Genomic DNA, 23,692 nt, shown 5'->3' with positions numbered 1-23,692 from the left:
TCCTAATCCCTCCACCTGTGAGATAATTGCTGGCATTTAGGAGAAAACTCAATAGTAATCATAGACTTGCACACAAAGACACAAAAAGAGGCAGATAAAACAGGAGAAAGAAAAGAGTCACAAGCCCAGAATTATCCACACTCTGACATCCATTCCAGAAGTACAACACGGCCAAAGGGATAAAGGCCCAGCTTTACAGGAAGGGGGTGCATTTCAAAATATCATGGTTTTAATGGTTCCTATACATATACTAGAGTAAGATAATACAAATGTAAAAATTAAAATGGCTTGCCATCATTTATTCACAAGTCAGCCACAAATAATAAGCAAGCCTACTAAACTTGGATTCCTCTTTATTATTGTCTTAATGCAACAAGAAATTCTTCTGGGGCACCTGCGTGGTTCAGTCAGTTGATCATCCGACTTTGGCTCAGGTGGTGAGTTTGAGCCCCACATCTGCTGGCTGCTGTCAGCATGGAGCCTGCTTCAGATCCTCTGTCCCCCTCTTTCTGCCCATCCCCTGCTCATGCTCTCTGTCTCTCTCAAAAAAAGTAAAATAAACATTAAAAAAAAGTCTGTTAATCAAGGGTGTCCCTTGTTAAGTGATGAAGAGGGGAAAAAAGATGCTGAGCTATTCTTACCCAATGATCAGAATAAAACAAAATGCTATAGAATCGGGCATCTGGCCCCACTTCATCAGTGTAGGCTAAGATCCCAACTACATTTCTAGCTGTTGGTTTCTGGATGCAAGATTGAGATCAAATCCCTTAAAAAGCTATAATAAAATTTCACGCATAACAAGTAGGTTTGTAAGCTAAGCTAAATGTGAAATTTGTTTTAAACAATATACAACACTTGAACAGAGTCAGACACTTCCTTTCTGGTTTGCTTTCTTCCTTGGAATTTGCAGGAGCACTGGGTGTCTCAAATTTGACTGATTATAAGAATTACTTAGACCTGCAGATTCTGGGTTCTACAGCAGGAACTAAAGGTCTTTAGTCTCATGAGTATCCAGGAGGATTCTTCTGACTTTGAGAAACATTATGGTAACTCGGAAGGGTTTTATTTAAAATGAAATACATGTATATATTACAGAAAAAGGGAGGGGCAGGGATCCTCTGTCTCGCAGAAACCATGGAGGCATTGCGTTTGTTAGTTCGAAGGAAGGTAGGCTGCAGAAGTCTAACAGGCCTGACACAAGATGATGGAAGAAGAGAACACAACCCACCCACTGGGGCAGCTTCGGTCATCGCATCCACCAACCCCCTTTCCTTGCCCCCTAGACACACAGCTAAACAACATTTCCCAGCCTCCTTTGCAATTAGATGGGATCACATGATTGGGTTCTGGCATACACTACTTCCAGGCTTTAAGAAAATAATCCTTCAAGCTCCCTCTTCTTCTCCCTTTCTCTCCATCTGCCAGTTGAATGCAGTGGAGGAGGAGGTTCCAGAAAATGACAAAGCTACAGGATGGAAGGTGCCTGAATGACTGTGTGGACCAGAGACCCCTCCTCCACGATGCACCAATCTGCACTGTAAACGGCGATGTGGACAAGAAACCTGTTAATGTTAAACTTAGGGGATTTGGGGACTGTTTGTCACAGCAGTAAGTCTACCCTCACACACACACCACTACTTTCCTATATCTCTCCATTCTATCCTGTTCTCCCAGCCTACTCTCTGGACTTCAGGGTCAGGTAAACACAGTCTGATTGGAAAACAAGCCACAAGTAGCTGCCACAGCAATGTCAGGATAATATCTCAACCTCATGGGAAACTACTTGCCCCTAGTAAGAGGCTCTCACATGTTAAGTAGCATTTGGTACAGACAAAGCCCAAGACAAAAGAAAAAAATACATGAATAGGTTTTGGAATTCATTACAAAGGTGTTTTCCTCCTACCATATTGTGAGCTGCTTAAGAACAAAGACTGATTTTTATTCACTTTGTGTATCCCTTGTGCTCATTGCTTGTTAAACTCAATTAAACTTTGTTGTTACTGTCAAGAATGGAGGGAACATATTATTTATTAAAATTACAGCAAGAACCCGCCATCTTGTTATGCACTTAACATGTGTTAGTTCATTTGCTTCTCAATTTACTACCAGTAAAACAATGTATTGTTTATAATGCATTATATGTAATATTATCTATATGCACTATTGAGAATATATTATAATAATATATGATTATCCCCATTTTATAGAAGGGAAAACTGAAGTTCAATAAAATTAATTGAAGTGATGATAGGCTAGGCTTTGAGGTCAGGCAAAGCTAAGCTTATCTTGGTTCTGGTGCTAGCTCTGTAACTACTTTTGCAACCTTGGGCTTCTGTTTTCTCGCCTGTGAAAATGGGGCTAATGCCATGTGATCATTCTGAGACGTCTTTAACACAACATGGTAATTCAAGCTTAAAAAAATTGCTTTATGTAGAGAGGAATTGGTGGGGAAACTTAAGGATCATTTCAGGCAAGACAAGCCATCTCCAAGAAGGAAGAGGCACTGACTCTTACTTCTAAAACAAACTGCCCAGCAAGGGCCAACAGAAGAGCCAGTGAACGGAAATGCAACCGCTTACCTCTAGGGAGAACGTCCCGTCTCTGTCCGCTAAATGGATGAAACAAAAAAATGCATAAAAGGCTTCCAGCTATGGGGTTGGCCAGAAAGGGCATAAAGGATGCTAGAGAGAAAGTGAGGCTGTGAATCCTCAAATGTATTTTTTTCCTGTTATTTTTGGAGGAAAGCCGACAAAAACAGGAAGGGATCTGGAATGTTGACAAAAATCATTATTCTCCACAAATCACTTTAACCTTGACTCGTCAGTGACCTTCATACTACCACTGGTTTAATGACATTTATTTCAACAGTAGCTGATTTCACTAGTAAACAGAGACGCAGCGCACAAGATAATACAACTAAATCACTCTTGTAAATATTTAATATCATTGCCTTTCTTTTTTCCCCTTTTAACAAATCACTATCAAAGCCGAGCACATAATAGAAAACACATTTATTTATTCTATCCTGGAAAAAAAGCTTAGTGCTCATGCATTTTATCTATCCAGTTCTCCAAATGACTTTGACACTTGAGAGCCCTTGTGATCAAAACAGTCTGAAGCAAGGTAGTTTTGCAACAATTTAAGAACGGATTTCATGTGCTGATCAACACCCCCAAAAGTGTTTAATCCATCAGACCCACGGCGAACCCTGAAGGAGAAAATTATTTTTTGAAGAAAACGAAGGAATAATATCGGCTTAAAGATACATAGTTCATACTTGAGGGAAAAAAAGGAATTTTCCTTTTTAGTTAAAAACAATTGTAAATAAAATTACCAAACGATTCGTAAAGGAAGAAAGGAAGTGGGAAAACCATTAAGTAACAGTTGGAATATTAGTCCCAAGTGAATTTCCTCACGGGCATCCACTCTTATAAACTGGCAACACAGGACAGTAAAAAGAAAAAGACAAATGGGTGTGAAAGCTCTCTAACGTCATCTTGGTGTCACCACCTTACTTTAAGCCCAAAACAAAGCAGCTGACAGGGCCAGTCCATAAATGGTGCAAAGAATTCTAAAATCCTCAAAGTCAGAGCAATTTACGGACAGTGTCAAATGCTGGGTAGCAGTCAGCTCTCAGGGCAGTCACGTGTTTAAGAAACATCTTCTTTTAGAGTGCCCACACTCTGATTTTTCCTGAACCTTTCTTACACTGCATTATCAATAATGATCTCAGCAGCCTGTGGATGATCTATAACAAATACAGTTCTTGCAGTGATGATGACAAGTTGGTGGGAGGGAAAAGAAAATAGCACTGACAGTCAGAAGGTCTGGGTCCAACACCAACAACATGACAAATTATCATTGTGGCAACTAACAGGGCGTTTCTGCCCTCTTAGCATATGTTTTGTCATCCACAAAATCACTGTGGGATGAACTGAAGGAATTCTGAGCTTCCTTTGAGCTCTGAAATTACACGCTCCTAAAATTTAGGGAAGCAGATCAGCATTTTTTATAAAGTACCTCTTAGCTAAATGTTTTTTTTGTTTTCTTCATGGTTCATGTAGTTTCATCAAGTAATAGAACGAAATCCCTTAACTCTTTGTGCACACATACGGAACAAACACATCCACCAAACACCTAAAGAACAAACTGGCTTTATCAAGATTACTTTATTATTATTATTATTATTATTATTATTATTATTATTATGGGAGGCCCTAAAGGAAGAGGCCAATGGTTCCCTCTTGCAATGGAAGTGCCCAAAGACCTCCTACTCCAAGTATAATGGAATCACAGCAAGCTTGGGTCTGTCCACGTTGCCAAATTCTGCTAAGAGTTACTAGCTCGGTTATTTCTAGTGCCCACTCAACAAGTATTCACTGAGTCGCTTCCACCGTGAGGCAGTCACTGGTAGAGGCACTGGATATACCATGGTGACCAATACACTTATTGCCCTCAATTTTGTGGAGGGTACGTTCTTATAACCTACTAACTCCTTAACATTGTGTAGTGCCAGTCTCATTTGCACAGCACTTTAGCTGCATGATGCCAATTACTACCCAGAACAAACCTACAAGTATGTATTTTACAGGCAAAGACATAGAAGATCAACAAGATTAATTTGTTCAAAGTCCCCAGATCCACGGTGATACAGACAATATGTACTTATGATGCTGATAACTAATGTTTTTTGTTAATGTTTATTATAACTAATGCTTTTTTAATGTTAGATCCAAGCTTTAACATTAGCCTTTGATATACATTGTCTCACCGGTTCCCAGCCATGCTGTGAAGTATGTAGTATTATTGTGCCCATTTTACTTATTAGGACAATAAGGCTTAACAAGGTTATATAGCATGTGTCAAGCACCAATATCAGCACTCTTATCTATCATGTTTTCTTCTCCAGCACCTCGAATTAGTCTTCTGACACTTAGCTCAGTGCCCTTTCTATACCAAGTGTTGACCCTGCATTAGAATTATTCACACCTGGATATCTGGTGTTCCAAGCTCAATTGCCACATGGATCAATTAGTTTACAACTGGGAATCTCACCCATAACAGTTTTGGCCAAGACCTTTGTAAATGCTCATCGTTGGTCACTTGGGAGAACGAAGCAGGGTATGTCTGGTTCAGAAAACTAGTCTCCACAACCAGATTAACAGCCCCAGGTGGATGGCCTAAACAGACGGATCAATGGCAGCCGCTTCATACTGAACAGACAGCACATAAATAGGACAAAGTCTTCAGCCTTGCAATGAGAGAGCCCACAAAATCCTTAGCTGAGCCAATGATTTCTTCTTTAATTTTTTTTTCAACGTTTTTATTTATTTTTGGGACAGAGAGAGACAGAGCATGAACAGGGGAGGGGCAGAGAGAGAGGGAGACACAGAATAGGAAACAGGCTCCAGGCTCTGAGCCACCAGCCCAGAGCCCGACGTGGGGCTCGAACTCCCGGACCGCGAGATCATGACCTGGCTGAAGTCGGATGCTTAACCGACTGCGCCACCCAGGCGCCCCTAGATTTCTAAACACAGTACAAGTCATTCTTTCCACGAAGAATTTCTCCAACCTGTACGTTCACTCTCTGGGGAAAACAAAGCCACTGATGGTCAAATTCTCAGAGTGGTAGCGAGAATGGTCTCAGCAATAAAGTGGACAGATAACCACAACGACTGTTCACAAGCTCCAAATTTCAAAGCAAATAAAACTTAAAGTTCCCAGTAATTTTCTCATCTTGTGCTGAGATCAGCCCTTCCTGGAGTGAAGCAGGCCATTATCAGGAGCCGTGTTTACACACAGGAGATGGAGATCTGTTCGAGTACTTAGGTAATACAAACTGCCAGCGTTTTAACAAGACTAGTGTCTTTAAAACTGCAGTTGTTTTAACATCTGTGTTATGCATTTTACCAGGAAGCAGTAATTTCCCTATTGAAACTAATCCATCCTCAAAACTATTCCCAATCAAAACAGAAAATGTAGTCACAAAGATTCTTGAGTAAAGCCAATCCAAAAGCCTCTTTCAAATTCTAGAGACGTTACAACTCATAATATTAGACTTGGAAAAGACTTGAGAATTATCTTGTCCAAAGTTTTTCAACTGAACACTAGTTTTAATTCTAGCTAACCTCATCCAAAATGTAAATTTTTTGAAGTTTATTTATTTTGAAAGAGAGAGAGGCAGAGGGGGAGAGAGAGAGAGAGAGAGAGAGAGAGAGAGAGAGAGAGACAGAATCCCAAGCAGGCTCCGCACTGTCAGTGCAGAACCCCCAACATGGCACTTAAACTCACGAACCATGACATCATGACCTGAGCTGAAATCAAGAGTCAGGTACTTAACTGACTGAACCTCCCAGGCGCCCCGTGCCCTCCTCCTCACCCCCCCTAAAAAAACCATTTCACATCAATTAAATTTGGGTAACTTTGAAAACTACATTTTCTTTCTTAAAGATGCATAACTCAACATTTTCATAACAAAGGCTCTGAGAAGTCCTGTGGTCAAAAAATCTGTCTTCAACCTATGTTTTGAAAACTTATTCTTCTCGGTGATTTTTTTTCTTCAAATATTGTGAGCATTTCTCAAATTTCTTCTAGAAGGTGGCAATCTGGCTGAACACACTGTATAATATCAGATTCTGAAAGATGACAAAACTTCCTCAAATTCACACGCACGTATGTTTTTCCTTCGGGCTATTTTGAAACCAGGTGATGCACAAGTTTTAAAGAAATATAACACTTAAAACATCTCAGATTCGGGGCGCCTGGGCGGCGCAGTCGGTTAAGCGTCCGACTTCAGCCAGGTCACGATCTCGCGGTCCGTGAGTTTGAGCCCCGCGTCAGGCTCTGGGCTGATGGCTCGGAACCTGGAGCCTGTTTCCTATTCTGTGTCTCCCTCTCTCTCTGCCCCTCCCCCGTTCATGCTCTGTCTCTCTCTGTCCCAAAAATAAATAAACGTTGAAAAAAAAAATCTCAGATTCTTCTAGACCTAAACAGTAAGCAAATTGTTAGTATTTTTTAAGTTTGTTTATTTTGAGAGACAGTGCAAGCTGGGGAGGAGCAGAGGGAAAAGAGAGAATCCCAAGCAGCTCGGAGCCCTACGTAGAGTTAGATCTCACTAATGGAACTCTGCAATCATGACCTGAGCCGAAATCAAGAGTCAGAGGCTCAACTGAGCCACCTATTTTTAAAGGACCATAACACTTAAAACGTCTCTGGCTCCTCTAGACTTAAACAGTAAGCAAATGGTTAGTATTTGATTGACCTCCACAGCCCTCCCATCAGCTGAATAACACACAAGTCCCTAGAGACATGATGGTGCAGTAGAAAACTCACCTTACGAAGTTCACGTTCAGAAAGAACACCAATAATTGGAGAAGGTGTTTTCTCAATGCATATTTTAAACCATTTACCAACAGGGAACAACTGATCATAGTAACACACTAAGCTCGGTTTAAATATTTCAAGAAAATGGGTTGAGAGCTTTCCCTACCTTTGTTTGTTGTTTAGCACCCATGTTATTTTGTTTTGAGAGAATTCTAAAACAAACACATACACACGCAATAGTATCTGAGGTTTGAGATTTAGTTTCGGAAAGTATCAAGCCAAAGAACTGACTCTCATTTCAATAATGGATCTGCAGGCATTTGCAAGGCACCGTCATTAGCTTATCTTTAAGTAAATATTTTGATTGTCAGACAGCTCCGTTGCCAACAAGGTTCTTTTCCAAACACTCCTGATGCATCCAAGCCCACTTGCACCCTTAGTTAATAATCTGCATCTGTGCTAAAATATGAAATCATCCTAAGAAAGTTGAAGCACAGAAAAAAAAAGCATGTTTGGCAGGCTTTTCATTTAAAAGGGCTCCAGAACATGTGGGACCCCATTCTCTTTCATCACTATGCTACAACACCATAAAGCTTAGGAAGTGAGCTATTACACACCATCATCCCTCCTAACTTCGATCACAGAAAATCACACTCACAAAACAACATTAATTGTCAGAATTAGCAACCATTTAAAAGGCAGCTGTTCTCTCACTCTTAAGCAGGCTCCAAATTTCAGATCCTCTCCTTTTACGGGGCTCTTTGATCTATTATTGCTCTTAGACACACACAGTGGATCCTTAGCCAAGCAGATTTTTAAAAAAAATTCTACATCCGGGGCGCCTGGGTGGTGCAGTCGGTTAAGCGTCCGACTTCAGCCAGGTCACGATCTCGCGGTCCGTGAGTTGGAGCCCCGCGTCGGGCTCTGGGCTGATGGCTCAGAGGCTGGAGCCTGTTTCCAGATTCTGTGTCTCCCTCTCTCTCTGCCCCTCCCCTGTTCATGCTCTGTCTCTCTCTGTCCCAAAAATAAATAAACGTTGAAAAAAAAATTAAAAAAAAAAATTTCTACATCCAAAGAATACAAGGAAATGTTATGTATTAAGCAACATTTTCCACCCCAGTACTTGCCATCATTGTTACAATCAGCGGACAAGCTTTCAACCTGCAGGGAAGCTCTTGTTACAGCCCAGGTGAAAGGGCTCTGATTTTTGTGGCGTGGAGGGAAAAAGAGCAATATCTCTTTAAGAGTCAACAGTAAATTAACTTGCCCAGAAGAGTGAAATAATTAGCAGTTAGTAGCTTATTAAAAGGATGGCAAAGGCCAAGCTGCCATCTGGGATCTCCAGTTTCTTGTGATTGTTATTATGTCAAGATGTGCAAGCTGCATTAGCTTTCATGTCACCACGCTTGCCCTTATTTTACATGTAAATTTTAATGAAAGATGCGGCACTTTAAAAAATCAGACGTCCATCAAAAAGTGTTATTAGTCTGGCTTTTTACAAAGCATATGGTCTTTTCTACCTCTGCTGTTCTACTAGCCACTAATGCCTTAGGAAAAAAAAGAAGAAGAAAAGCCCAATGATATCAATTAGATGTTCTCTTTGTGCCGAAGGAAATCCGAGCGGCTTCAAAGACAGGGGGCAAAGCTACACCTCATCAGAGGGCAATGTTTGTGACTGTTTAGATACAGCAAAAAACCACAATGCCTCCTTTTCTCACAAGGTTAGTTGTTCTTAATGAAAATGAAAGCACTCCGGAGCCTGCCTGCTGATAACTACGTGGATACGCACAGCTTTGGAGGCAGCAGAGAATGCATGCGTTTATTAAAAATAAGTGACAGAAAGCACGACAGAATGTTATGCAAGTGATGGGTTCAGTATCTTCATCTGAACGGTAACAACATGGATGAATATGGGTTAAAAAATATTTAAGCTGTACACTTAAGCTGTGTGGATTTTATATACTCTGCACTGTGTGTGCTATCTCTCAATAAAAGAATGAGTGAATAAATGAAAACTCTGCTTGTTCACACGCAAAGCAAATTCTCTTTTCTGCATCTGAAAATTTAAAGGGTGGGTGATTTGAACTAAATTATTACCTGAAAGTTTCCCTGTAAAATAAATAAAACTAATTTTAAAACTCTAGGTATATTAATAAGTTGAAAACAGAATTTATTTAGAATGTTAGGAGGAGAGGTGGTTGTTACATCAGAAAGTCCTTTTCAAACTCCTATGGACTGTCACCGAGGTGTCAGAGGCTGGGCCCATATCAGTGTGGTCAGCCCTGTGTACTCAACACCTGGCACCTGGCCCAACCCATCGTTGGCTCTCTGTCAGTTTTTGTGGAATGTTGAATAAACATCGCTTTTCTAATGTTACAGCAGACAATATGCTAAATTCAGATGCACAGCACCCTAGAATGTATAAACGGAAGCCACATGTGAGAACACATTTAACCATTATAAACCTATGAATATGTATTTGGAGAAATTCTATCTAGACCCAGATACATTATACTGCCCTGCACACCTGAGAAACAGACCATGACATATACAAGCCTAAGCATATAAGGCAATGCACTTGCTTGTTCTCTTATTCAATATTTTTCCATCACACTACTCTTTTAAATTCTCTCTATAGATGAGATGTGTCATAAGGATATTACAATTTAATTTGAGAGATCCTTTACCTGTAGGTGCTGTCAAAGCTAAGTTTATATGAGTATCCACAGAGATCTACAGCTGAAAATTATACATCCCCTAAGATTGACCAGTTTGGTTTGACAAAAGTCTACACAAGCAGAGCAGTATTCACCTTCGAGGACAAAGTGTTTTATGATATATATACACAGATAAAAAATCTGTGTGTAATCGATTAACCCAAATTGATAATTGAGGAGGAAATAAGCATGTTGCTTAGAAATCTCAGAGATATTTTCCCTTGTGTGCTCAAATGGAATTTAATTGAAATATCCCATTGATCCATCACGCATTTTACTAATAAATCTGTTCACATTAACATTTTTAAAAATGCTCCAAGAAACAACTGTTCTAAGAAAAAAGCCCTCACTGTCCAATGAAAATTTCTAAACAGGGAAATTAAAAAAACATTTCATATTTTTAAAGCAGCATTTCAAAGATGTCAATGTCAAAAACACAGAGTTGTTAAAATCAGGCAATTTTACTTTTACATTTAAAATAAATCTATTTTCCCCCGCAGACTTTCAAAACATTAGGAGGGGGAAAAACATGGAAAACAAACTTCTTTAAAAAACAAAGTGATTTTATTCGTTGTCAAGAGGACAAATCAGTAGTGGTTGAGAAACAGATGAGGCAAGAGATGGAAATGTAATATTGTCCCTATTTTATTATAATTAGATATTTATAGAGCACAGATGAGTTTATTTTCATAATTAGTAGCTGGCATTGCATTTACTAATTTGCATAAACAGTTGGCTATCAAAACAGTAACTTATTTGCAGGGCTCTCTGGTCCTAGCAGGGACAAGAGAGGGCTCAACTCCTCAAATCAGCTTTCTTAATGTTATTACCAGCAAAATACAATCTACATGAAATCCTGTTCAAGTTCATATAGTTTGATTATCCCTTTCCAGTTTGGCCAATACTGATTAGTTCAGCATTTGAAGGCCAATGATGAAATCTACACGGGGAAAAATATGTGTAAATAAATCGGAAGAGGTCTCTAAGTTCTGATGGACTAAAGTAGATCTTAGGGTCAACACTATCTAGTCCAGTAATAAAGAGTTCTGTAAAGCAAAAGGTAAAAAGAAATTAAATGCCACTTATTATTTATTTTTTTAATATGAACTTTATTGTCAAATTAGTTTCCATACAACACCCAGTGCTCATCCCAACAGCCACTAATTATTTAAAAATCATGCCAGTTCTTGGCAATCACTGCAGGTGTCTGTTATCTCTCTTCCTGGCCATTCTTAGCATTTGTATACACTACCTAAGCATGCCTACCCTACTCTACAAAACCAACTTCACCCAACATGTAGTTCAGGCCCCCTGGCAGGAGTGCCTAGGGTATGAAAGAGAGATTACTGTACCCTGACCAATGCCACAGGCAAAGAGAAATTTAATCAAACATGACTACTTCCCACTATTGACATTCAGCAAGAAATCTTAGAGGAATATCTTACTCCTTCCTCCTCAAGCCAAAGGTCAAAAACTTGTGGCTTGTGGGCCAAATCATTGTGTGTGTGTGTGTGTGTGTGTGTGTGTGTGTGTGTGTTCATACATACATACTCCAAGAGATGCCATGAGCTGATATTTTTTTAAAAATCCACTTTTGGCTTTTCTTGAGGAACTGGTGGCATTGGACGTGTATTCTTTTTTTTTAATGTTTATTTTTGACGGCGGTGGTGGGAGGGGCAAAGAGAGAGGGGGACAGATGATCTGAAGTGGGTTTTGCATTGACAGCAGACAGTCTGATGTGGGGCTCGAATTCATGAACTGTGAGATCATGACCTGAGCTGAAATCAAGTGTTGGTTGCTTAACGAACTGAGCCACCCAGGTGCCCCTGGGCACACATTCTTCATTGCAGCAAGCAGCTGGAGCAGAGGCTGCTGCCCTAGACAGGATTTGTGCTCTCCAGTTTGCCACGGTCCCCAATACTCCCCATTGTCGATCTTACCCTAGAATTTTTCTTACATGAGATCTACTCCTTGATGATACCTATCAGGCCTCTGTTGACATTTGAGTCTGCAACACCTACTCTAAGTTCAGTTTCAAGGAAAAGTATTTGGTAACCTAACCCAGAATGGGCAACCCCCAAATCAATAAGAAAAGGGGGATAGAGGCTAAGACACACTCTAAACACTTAAACAAAGACTGTCAAAATCAGGTCAAAAAAGCTGACCAAGGCACATTGCTGAGTAACTCCTTTGGTCGGCCACCTCCAGGTAGTCACTTTGCTTTCGGCTCATTGCAGCCAAAGGCCTCCTGAATGTGGTGATTATCATTATAGCCTAAACACCCTGCTCAGTTTTGTATATTTAACTTCATAATTCTTTCCATTATGGGTTCACTGCTTTGCTGTTCAGCTTTAAAGAATGACAAGATGTAAGGCTTTCTTTTCTCTGACCAGCTCCTAAGAATAAACCCAAAGGCCTTTCCCGCTTTTATTCTGATACAATCCGTGACCATCTCCCTCTGTCACTTGCACACACAGGGCCAAGAGAAGGCCTCGGTGAGGAAAGAACTGGAACCAGAACATTTGGCCTCATTCCATGACCCGCTTTGCTCAGTGGGTTGGGGAAATGAGGGTAGTGATTAAGGGGCACAGGTTGTTGTACAACTTGGGACCAAATACTGAGCTAAGTGCAGTGTGGGCGACAGAAATGGCCAAGATACAGCCTCTGTCCTTTATGAAGAGGATGCCTGAAACACATGAATAAACTTATTCAAGGCAGTTTGGCACAGGTACTCTATAACAGAAGCACAAAATCTGGCACACCTAGGAGGCTTGGCTTTAAAGGATGATAAGGAGGAGAAGGATGTTCCAAGGACATTCGAGAAAGAGGGCAGAGCTCAGGCCAAAGACCAAAGGCAGGAAATCATACTGTGGATTCAGGCAGAGTGAGTTGTTGACTTCAGGAGAAAGGCAGCTGGCAGGAGTGATAGTATGGAGTGGAAAATATCGTAGAAAATAAAACTGGGAAGGCACGTTGACAATTATACAATGAGAATCCTTCAAAAGCTTTTCAACAGATGAGCTGCATGATCTGATTTAATTTTAATTTTTCTTTATTTTCACTTTTAGGAAAATGACTGACAGCAGGATAAGAAGGATTAGAGATTCTGAGTCCCTTCTACATGTAACCTACCATACTAGACACATCTGGACATTAACAAATGAATATGTTTGTCTTACACATACTTGGCATCTTGTAGAGCAGAGTGCCCCAATTCTCAAATAACTCTAATATAAAATGTTAGAGAGATACATGAAGAGTGAACTCACCTCTGATTGGAGCACTCAAGGATAACATCAACTAGGAAATGAAATCTATGTGTGATTTCGATGGGCAGGAAAAAAAGGGGGAATGAGCTATTACAGGGGAGAGACACAGAATAAGTAATGCTAGGAGACAAGGAAAGGTCCAGTAAGGTTATCTGGTATCCTATTTGGCAGCAATTTTGCATCTAAGATTAACAGGAGAGAAGGTTAAAGGTAAACAAGGTCATATTAGGGATGGATGGCTTTGACAATGAGATAGCTAATCCTGCACTCCATTTGGTGGACAGCAGGGTTTAAGCACCTCTCAGTTACGGGACAAACTGGAAGAGAACAGAGGTGGGAGGACTGATTAGGCTAAGACGATAATCTAATAAGGGCTAAGTGGGAAGTGAGCTAGGGTGTTGGCAGTAGAGATGCAAGAGACATTCCAGAGAAGAATCCCAACAAGCTCTCTCAACTGATCACCTGGGAACAGAAAAGTTCAGGAGGGATAGAAAGCAATTCCTGGTTTTCAAGTCTGGGTGATGAGGCGGACAGGGACACCATTAACAAAAATAGGGATGTTGGAAAGAGAACCTGGATTCTGGCCAGATGATACGAAGACTGACTTTAGACATACTGAGGTTATAGTAGCGGGACAGCGATATGGATATGTGTGCCACAGAATGCAAAGTGACAGGCTGGAACTTGAGACAGGTTGGTGCCAGGGAAATAGTTGGGAGGTACATACACGGAAGCCATCCTTGGATCCAAGAGAGGCAGTACGAGTAGAGGTTAGAGACCCAGATTCTGGGTTTCATTTCCACTTAGTAGCCCTCCGACTTAAGTAATTTGGCTCTCTGAGCCTTGTTCTACTCATCCATAAAGCAATGGCAATACCATCACCTACACCATTAAACAGGTATAAGGATTGTGATAAGGCATATAAAGTATATGGCACAATGGCTGGTACATAGGACATGTTCAGTGGTAGCAGCAGTGGCCAGAGAAAGAAAATAAGACACCCATGTGCAAAAGGTAAAAAGGTCTATCTTGCAGGATGGTTTAGGGGATTAGGGAAAGAAAAGGAGAGTGTTGGAGGGGTGGGAAGGGAGGAAGACAGGAAGAGTGATTCTCATGTGATCTCGTAAAAGCCAGTGGGAGAAGAGGCAGGGGACACAGCGCCACGTGCTTCAGAAGGGTTGAGTTCTGGGCAAGGATTGGTGGCTTTGCCTATGAGGAGATTGCCGGCACCTCTGGTTGAATAAAGCAGAGAAGTGGAAGGGGCAGCCAAGTGTATGCTTCCACTCATCCTTCCTCCTCCCCTTCCCTCATCCCCACCTCTTTTCAAAAGGCTCCAAGCTCACAACAGGGTAAGGGTTTCCCATGACAAGTTTCAGAGAATGAGCCCGCCTGTGATTCATGTAAAAAAAAAAAAAAATAGGCAATTGACCACCTCCAAAATGGAGAGGACCAAACTGCTTCCAAGGTAACCATCCATAACTTCAAAAATCCAGTAAAGCGTGGGACTCAAATGAGAGATGGCCCATTCACAGACTAGTATCAAATCAGCATGTTCAATAACCCATCAGTCCCTTCTTTCTCCAACATCCTCATGCCAGAATTCACACTTCCTATTCCTGTTATTTGTTGGCCTTTGCAGCAAGCAGCAGCCTACAGATCCACAGAGATGGGGCTGGAGAATTAGGAGGGAAGAGGGGAGAACCAGATGCAGATGCAGATACGCATTTATAACTTATCAATTAACCTCTCCCTTCACTCCTGCACAGCTATTCCAGTTTGAGCTGGTGAGCCAGGTTCTTGGGCACGCGTCTCTAATAGCTTTCATTGGCACAGAGTGAGCTGTGCTCTCCAAAGGTGTAAAGCTGAAAGCCATGTCAGAGCACTGGAGCAAGCCCACCCGCTCAACACCTCTCCTTTTCCCTGCCTACCTGGCAAAAGGTTGACTTCGGAAGTGAAAATCCAGTGTTACCTCTCTCCGTGTTCTCCTTCCGATGGAATGCACTGTCATTCCTGTGTTCTTCCACAGCCATGGTCCCACCCTTCTTAGCCCACTGCCCCCAGTCAGAACATTTCCACTCCCCCAAATGCAGGAAACACAGAAGAGAAAACAGCAATACATAAATATCTCCAAAATTTCACATTAAATGTCAAGCAATTCACCATTCTTCTCCCCTTTCTTGTCTATCATCCTTCCCTCACAAATGCTGTCCCTGAATGCAGTTGTCCCCGAGTAAAAGAAACAACAGTAGGCCCTTTCACATCTCTCCTGTTCCTTCAACACGTTTACTGGGAGGGGACCTTAGACTATCCCACGTTTAAGTAACATAGTTCGGCATAACTACTTTCAGAGTCTCCCATTCCTGCTAGAAATAGTATGCCATAATGGATAAGACCCATCCTGGATTCCGAGAGAGGCAGGCCAACTCGGAATGATCCCCAACCACTGAACACAAAGTGCACTGAAGGGAAATGATAGCATTGGCTTTTTTTTTTAATTTGTTTATTTATTTATTTAAGTTGTTGTTAAAAGCACTCAGTTATAATCTGGATTGTATTCATCAGAATCAACAATTCCCCTTGGATACATGAATATTTCAGAAGGCAGATTGATAGTTATAATGAGAAAAATAAAATGATCTCTACCTTTACTTCTACCTACAGAAATGAAGTGGAAGGTCCAATGAAGTAGAGGAAGCAAGGTGTCCACCATGGAGACGGTAAGAGAGAGAGAGAGAGAGAGGGAGAGGGAGAGAGCAGGGAGAGGAAAACATCAGCACACTGCAGACACACAAAGAAATGTAACATACATAACAAAAAGCCACAACAGTAAAGGCAACAGCACTACAATATCTTGAGAAAGCAGCACAAACAAAGGCACAAACATGAAGCCTAAACAAGCCAAAACAGTGTGACCAGCAAGGCTGCCTTCGCCAGCTTCATGTTTAAGCTTTTCCCATTCGTTTCTTCCCAGACCCATCCTTAGGAACGTGACCAAGTCTGCATGCAAAAGCACCGCGTGGCCACATGTATGTGAAACTGCACACACTTAACCAATGTAACTGGTATGTATGTAAAACTGCTTAGGGAAAGTCTCAGAGAAGCCACGTCCGCTGGTATTTTCCCAATGTTAACATGAGTCTTGAGGACCAAGAGTGTCACATACATGTACAGGTGGTACACACACAACACACCTAAATATTTCCAGACATATTTTCAGGCATCAGATACAAATTCTGGAGAATCCGTAGGAACCAGACAGAAATATCTCTTTCATGTTGAAGGAATAGGGGAAGGAAAGCAGTATAGATGGGAAGCAGAGTTGGTTATACAGACAATCATCACAGGGCAAGAACAGAGAAGGGAGTAGAAAGTGAGGGGAAAGGAAAGGAGGGGAATGCAATCAAAGGACCTTCTTAAAAACATATTAATCTGCAAACTGCAACTTAAAAATTTAGAGGCACTGACCACCCAGAAGAATTCTGCATCCTTTCTTGAAAAACTCTCTAAAGAGGAACTCCCAGTATCTGTGTCTGTCATTCTTTCATTGCCTAAAGACTCTATTTCTAGAAAGTACTTGACTTACCTCCAGAGCATGTGTACATGAGTGTGTGTGAATTCTCTACTCAGGTACACATTGATGCCAGGGACCCGCGAGAAGCTGAGGAGGGGGTGAGAAAGTGGAGGAGTTGTACAGGTCAGATTCTCCACATGCTGTTCATAACAATGTTGGGATTGAGCCCTCCAAAACACCTGAGCTGCACCTCCAAAGGGTCTAAAATAAGCCAAATCAAGATTAAAGAAGTCCCACTAGCCTAGCCTATCTGCCTAGTCTCTATCCAGTCACAGCAGCCACATGATGCCATCATACCCCCAAGCCACTGTTGGAAGCTAGGAGGACCCCTAAAGAGCAAAGGGGAGCACAAGGCAAGAAAGAAAGGGGGTCTTGTCATCAGGACTCCAAGGGTCTGCTTTTTCTGGTGGAACTTGCTATCAAAGTCAAGCCACCAGATCCAGCAATTCATAGAGCCTGGGTCGTCCAGCTTCACAGAGATGTGCTTAACTTTCTCAAGCTCCCAAACACCAGGTTGACATCAATCACACCTTCTTCTCATACCCACTTCAGGGTTACCTGCTGTTGGCAGATAACTTCCCTCACTCTCAGACAAGAATAGCGAGGCTTCATCCCAGTCTCTTCCAGAGTTCCATCTAACACTGGCAAACTCACCTGACCTCCTGCCTCCAGCTCTGTTCTTTGACACTCACTCTGTATCAGACAGTATCTTCACGGAAAGTCTGGAGTGCACATCATAGATCTTGGCTCAGGTCTGGAGGATACACTTCTACTGGGAAAGTGTGCTTCCTCTTTACGCTTTCTGATCAAGTCAGGATGCCCAAAACTGCCCACATCAGCTCCCTGGACATCATAAGCAACTTCTCTCAGCCCTGAGTGGTTTCTTGTATCTAAGCATATTCCCCTTTATGGCAACACTATCTGATGGGTCTAGTGTAAGGGAACAGGGAAGGGAGACTGGCCCTTCAGGAGTGCCCCATCCTCCTCAAAAGATCAAGAAAAACCAGGAAACACAGAAGGATCCCATCTTCCCCTTTTCTTAGGCCCTCCAAAAGAGACACTGAGTCCTGTGTTTATTTTCAAAAGAAACAGATAAGAGAAATTAAAGTATACTCTTTGGGTGTCAGGGCAAGGCAGGTAGACCAATCTTGCAATCATCCCAAGGCTCAGAAGAAACACAATAGTAGCAATTGAACAGTGAAGGAAAAGACAATTTTAAGTAGGCTCAGTTCTCAAATCCTGATTTAGGCTGATGATGTGGAAAATTTTTATTTAGGAGAAAAAGGCTTCATTCACAGCCCACCCTGTGCTTAGCTGAGCTGAATTTCCTGCACAGCTCATTCCCTGCATATTTGAATATTTTAGGTTGCAGATGCTGAATTTACAGATCTTTATATGCAGTTTTCTTCAGGGTGTATAATGAGTTAGAATCCTGCCATGAAGACATTAGCATGTTCTTTCGGTGGTTTTTGCTTTTCTATAAAAGTGAAAACAGTCAACCCCCCAAGGGCTTCCTTTGACCATGTGGGGCTGAAAGTCATTACAACGGGCAGTAGGATGGAGGGGAAGACAAAAAGCAAACCTTTACTCAGAGTGAAATTCAGGGAGAAGCCCAGCTCCTCTCCCCCAACCACAGGGCCCCAGCATGGGGCCTGGGGAGGAGCAGGAGGAAGTTAACCGCTCTGCTGCTCTGAAATTAGCTTCATTCACCCCCATTATCGACGCCGTCATGCCTTGTTTCATGCTTCTCTCTTGGAGGCAGCCTGGCAGGGCCAGCGCCCAGAATGACAAATGGTGGTGCAGAATGGACAAGCCAAGGGGATGATGGGGACAGGAAACCAAGATGCATCGGGAAAGGTACCCCCCACCACAGGGTGGCCACGCTGCCAGCCTGGCCCACAGCAGGAGGGACAGGCAGCAAATGGCCTGCCAGCAACAATGAGGCTCTGAGCAACCAGCCAGAGGCACAAAGGCAAGCAATTCAGGCAGCTGCAGTGCCACAAGCACAAAGCACCTACCTTGTTCACTCATCATGAGGTGGGAGAGGCCTTGAGGAAGGAAAAGATTGGGAAAGGGGTGAGGAGGGGGAAGGGGAAGGAAAAAAGAAAGAAGACAAAGTTAAAAATCCCCAATGCAATGCAATCATCAATTAGTTCTCAAGTAAGAGGAGTGAGTGGCAGGACATCCACACTCACACACATGCAACCAACACTGAGAAGTCACCTGCCTGCTGCTGACACAACAGCGGCCCTCCAGGTCAACCCTCCGGGTCAAGGACACTCTTTGGTTTACTGAACTGCTCTGGGTCTCACCTTGAGAACCTTCCACTCGCCACTGTTCTATGCAATGCTCAGGATTTGAAATAAATCAAGTAAAGATTAGGTCCCTTAGGGAGGAGACTCAAGATGTGAGGCCAAGCATGTTTCCTTCTTTCTTTTAAATGGCTTTTTACACTAATACATGGTCACTGTAGCAGTTTTGGAAAACTCAGAAAAGAAAAAAAAAATCCGTTGTAATCCCACCATCCAGAGGTTACCATCCAATTTTATTTTCTGGATACGATATTCTTTTCTACAAAAATGGAATGAGTTCCTGCTTCCAAGAGTTGCTCAGACAACCTGAAACTGTTTCCCCTCTCACCTTTGTCTTGGACAGTGCCGACCACAGCCTTGCCTTCCATCGCTTCCCCACCCCCATCTTGTCGTAGAAGGTCTCTGGCCCTTGATCAGGGAGGTCGAGACCAGCACTGAATGGGTTAAAGAAGGTGCACCAAAATCCCAATTAACAAATAACACAACCTCTGGCTATGTTCTTAAGGAAGTCAAACGAGGCTATTAAGAGCTCATTACTCCATGAGAAGCATAAACTCTGATAGATCTGTTAGAAGAAAAGATTTTCCAACCAGTAACCAACTGCACCAGTTATTTGCCCTACCATCGCTTTTATTACTACTGGAGATATTTGACAAACTCCATATCACCACACAGAACCTTCACCCAAAGCGAAATTCAGGGACATACAGGATTAACAAAGGAGAAAAATCTCCATAAAGTATAGAAATCCCTAAATGTTTTTGGAGATTACTAGAGCTTTAGAAATGTAATCAGAGGCAAAATATGGGTCAACCATCTGAGTTTTAAAAGATCAATGATATATTAAATACATAGATACATGTGTCATAAATGTCATGGAATCTAGTTTTTAAACAAATTTCATTAACCTATAACCACATTTTAAACGCACATTTCTGGCAGACCTAGGATTAATATACTCACAGAGGAATGGAATCATGCCAAACTAACTTGCTGTCATGATTTGTTTAAAAAATAATTTTTTGTCTTTTTTGGGAAAGGATAATAGGAGAGAAGACAAAAGGCCCTATATTTGGCTAAGAGAAGCCTCAGTGGAAGTCACTGTTCCTAAAATGCCTGATATTTCTGGACCAAGCCATCACCTTCACCATCCAGATCAACAGCACTAAAGGGGAGGTCCGGGGCAGGCAGATGGGTTATGTGGAAAAGATGGGTTATGTGAATATTCATAGGAGAGTTGTAAGAATTAAGAATGAGAAGATGGGACGCCTGGGTGGCTCAGTCGGTTGGGCGTCCGACTTCGGCTCAGGTCATGATCTCACGGCCCGTGAGTTTGAGCCCCGCGTCGGGCTCTGTGCTGACAGCTCAGAGCCTGGAGCCTGTTTCAGATTCTTTGTCTCCCTCTCTCTCTGACCTTCCCCCATTCATGCTCTGTCTCTGTCTCAAAAATGAATAAACGTTAAACAAAATTTTTTTTTAAATAAAAAAAAAGAATGAGAAGAAGAAGGGACACCTGGGTGGCTCAGTCAGTTAGGTGTCTGACTTCAGCTCAGGTCATGATTTCGTGGTTTGTGAGTTCAAGTCCCACGCTGGGCTCTGTGCTGACTGCTCAGAGCCTGGAGTCTGCTTCAGAGTCTGTGTCTCCCTCTCTCTCTGCCCCTCCCCCACTTGCACTCTGTCTCCCTCTCTCTCTCTCTCTCTCTCTCTCTCTCTCAAATATAATAAATAAACAATAAAAAATTTTAAAAAAAAAGAAATGAGAAGAAGATCCAAGAAACCTAAGAGCAAAAGAAGGGGTTAAAAATGAAAAGAAACTAATACTGTATTATATATTTGCAAGTTGTTAAGAAAGTACAGCTTAAACGCTCTCCACAAAAAAGAAATAGTGATTATGTGAAGAGATGGAGGTGGTAGCTAATGCTATGGTGCTAATCATTTTGCAATATTTAAATATATTAAATCAACACCCTGTACACCATAAACTTACACAACGTTGTACATCAATTACATCTAAATACAGCTAGTGGGGAAAGTTTAGAATTTTTTTTAATTTAAAAATGAAAGGACAAACATTTCACACTTACAATTAAAGATGTTTAACAGCTCAGAGAAGACGTGGTAGAGTCTTGTCTTTTTTTGACTCAAATAGATATTGTAAAAAAAAAATGTACTGAATGAAGAGTAAACAGGACAATTGGTATAAGAGGGAATCCAAAGCCCTGGAGATGGGGTTCATCTATGTGTTACATGTGTTTCTTTAAAGCAGTGTTTCCCAAAGTGTATTTCAGGGACCACCTACATCAACCACCTGGGGATGCTTCTTAACAATGAAGATCCTGGGCTCCTGACCTAGGACCCTCATAAGTTAGAATCTTGGGAAGGAGTTTGGGGAAAAGTCTGAATTTTAAACAAGTTGCCCAAGTGATTCCCATGCTCACTAGAACTTGAGAGCTACCCCTTTAGAATGGCATATAAATCAAATTTTGGTAAATTAAGTTGTATGATAAATGCATTAAGAGGAACTGGATATTTAATGAAACCCTGCAGTGGATCCTTCTGTAAAAGAAAGAATCCTTTTAAAAGGCAAATAACCCACCACCTGTGTTTTTTAAATTCAAATATGTACTTATCAGGCTTTATTAAGCTACATATGTAGTTGCAGTACTGCAACTCGAATAAGATATTCATATTCTTCAACTTATGAAAATCTTAAATAGAAATATTAGACCAAGAATGTAAATCTGGGATCCTGATGTTAAAATTGGTTTTGCAGGCAAAGAAGCAAAATGGACAAGAGACAGGATGGTGGAAGGGAGAAACTACAACCATAGTATGGTTTAACTTTTATTTTGCTTTTGGACAAGGAAATTTTATTCCACTTTCAAGAGCTTTTATATCAGTGTCTTCTCTTATACAAATCTATTCTCAACGCTTGAAGGGTCAAGAACTGGAAACCAAGATCCCAGAGTGTCCAGTTCTATTCTGTAATGGTTTCTGTCCCCTCTTATTCCCAGACTCTCCCACCTGCTGTTAAAAATCTCAGCTGCTACCCCTCCCCACCACTCCACTCCCCGCTCCCCCCCACCCCCGCTGGTCAAATGAATGGAAGAACTAACAATCCACCAACCAAGTGATGCAAGTACCTACTAGATGCAAAGACTGGATAAGATACTGGAGATTCAAACAAGTATGGTAGATGGTCACTAACCTGTAGGAGTGTAGAGTCTAATTGGGAAGATGTTATGTGTTTATATTTACATAAACATGCATGTGATATATATTACTGATATCTGACAGTGAAGTAAAGGGGTTAAGATCAAGGACTTCTGAGCCAGATGTGAATCCTAGCTTTGTTGCTTTCTAGCTTGTGACCCCTGGTAAATTTGCTGAACATCTCTGTGCCTTGATTTTCCTATCTGCAAAATTTGGATAATAATAATGCCAAACTCATAGGTTGTTCTGAGGATTAAATAAGTGAATATACATAAAACTGGGCCTGCACATGGTAAGAGCTTTCTAAGAGTTATTGTTGTTATTTTTATTATGCTTTAAAAACATACTGATGTGTGAGGCAACACCTAGCACAATAACTGACACATAGATGGTGCTCAGTACATGTTTGGTGACTGAATGAGGAATGAATGAATTGGTTATTACTAAGTGTCAAATGATGAATTCAGACAATAAAGACCACAGGACTGTGAGGGGGACCCTGGGTGTAGAGGAAAGGTTTTTGGAGGAAAGTGGGATTTGAAATTAACCTTGGAAGATGGTTTAGGATTTAAAGAGATGCAGGACACTCCAGGTAACACCACAGGGCAATTGGTATAAGAGGGAATCCAAAGCCCTGGACCACAGAGTGAATTTGCATGGGCTTTCCTGTTCAACTTTCCAGAAGGACCTAGGACACTGCCAGGCACATGGTAGGCATGTAATACATGCTATTCAAATAACAACAAACACATATAAACAGTTCATATAAGGAAGAAATGAAAGGTGATCTTAAGAATGAGAACAGGAACCATTGTATGAAAGCCTTGACTTTCAAGGCTAAGGATCTTACAGCTGGTGGGGCACACTGAGGGTTCATGGGCAAGGGAATGACCCAGAGAAAATGATGTCGAGGAAGATTGCTTTGGCAATGGTGCGGACAGGATAGATGAGAAGGAAAAGAGACAGAGGCAGAAAGATCAGTCACAGGCAGAGGGCCTAGATTAGAATCGTGGCAACGGGGAGGAAAAGGAAAAAGAGGATCCAACAGGCGTTGGGTGACTGATGAGGTTTTTCAGGGGAGGAGTGGATGGGAGGCTGAGTGAACATTGTCAGAAATAGGAAGGTGGGGTGGGTTGGGAGATGAATGGGCAGTGAGGGCAATAATGAGTTCTGTTTTAAGCATGATGAGTTGAGAAAACAGAAGAATCACTTAAGCAAAAAATGTCTGGGGTGCATTTTAAAATGTAGGTCTAATGTCTGCAAGAAAGTCAGGACAAGTATCAGGGT

The 23,692-nt window shown here is 41.6% G+C and overlaps 1 protein-coding gene across 27 annotated transcripts in view; it reads right to left on the bottom strand.

Moving 5' to 3' along the window:
• The window catches only part of NRXN3 (neurexin 3), a 1,568,410-nt gene that overhangs the window by 1,429,369 nt on the left and 115,349 nt on the right, over window positions 1-23,692 (bottom strand). For 19 of the 27 annotated variants that reach the window (XR_006293453.1, XR_006293454.1, XR_006293455.1 and 16 more), the window contains exons 4-5: window positions 18,899-18,928; window positions 15,953-15,964 (exon numbers count right to left, since the gene is read on the bottom strand). Coding sequence is in view for 24 of the 27 variants with exons in the window: in XM_043556739.1 (XP_043412674.1) it covers window positions 15,953-15,964; window positions 18,899-18,928 (42 nt within the window). In the remaining 3 variants the exon portion in view is untranslated. The remainder of the gene's footprint in view (window positions 1-15,952; window positions 15,965-18,898; window positions 18,929-23,692) is intronic. The other 8 variants (XM_043556741.1, XM_043556745.1, XM_043556765.1 and 5 more) reach the window with 1 other exon arrangement.

This window comes from Prionailurus bengalensis, chromosome B3, assembly GCF_016509475.1.
Source record: "Prionailurus bengalensis isolate Pbe53 chromosome B3, Fcat_Pben_1.1_paternal_pri, whole genome shotgun sequence".
Lineage (NCBI taxonomy): Eukaryota > Metazoa > Chordata > Mammalia > Carnivora > Felidae > Prionailurus > Prionailurus bengalensis.
Note: the sequence above shows the minus strand (reverse complement) of the source record. Positions and strands in the feature narration are given on the sequence as shown.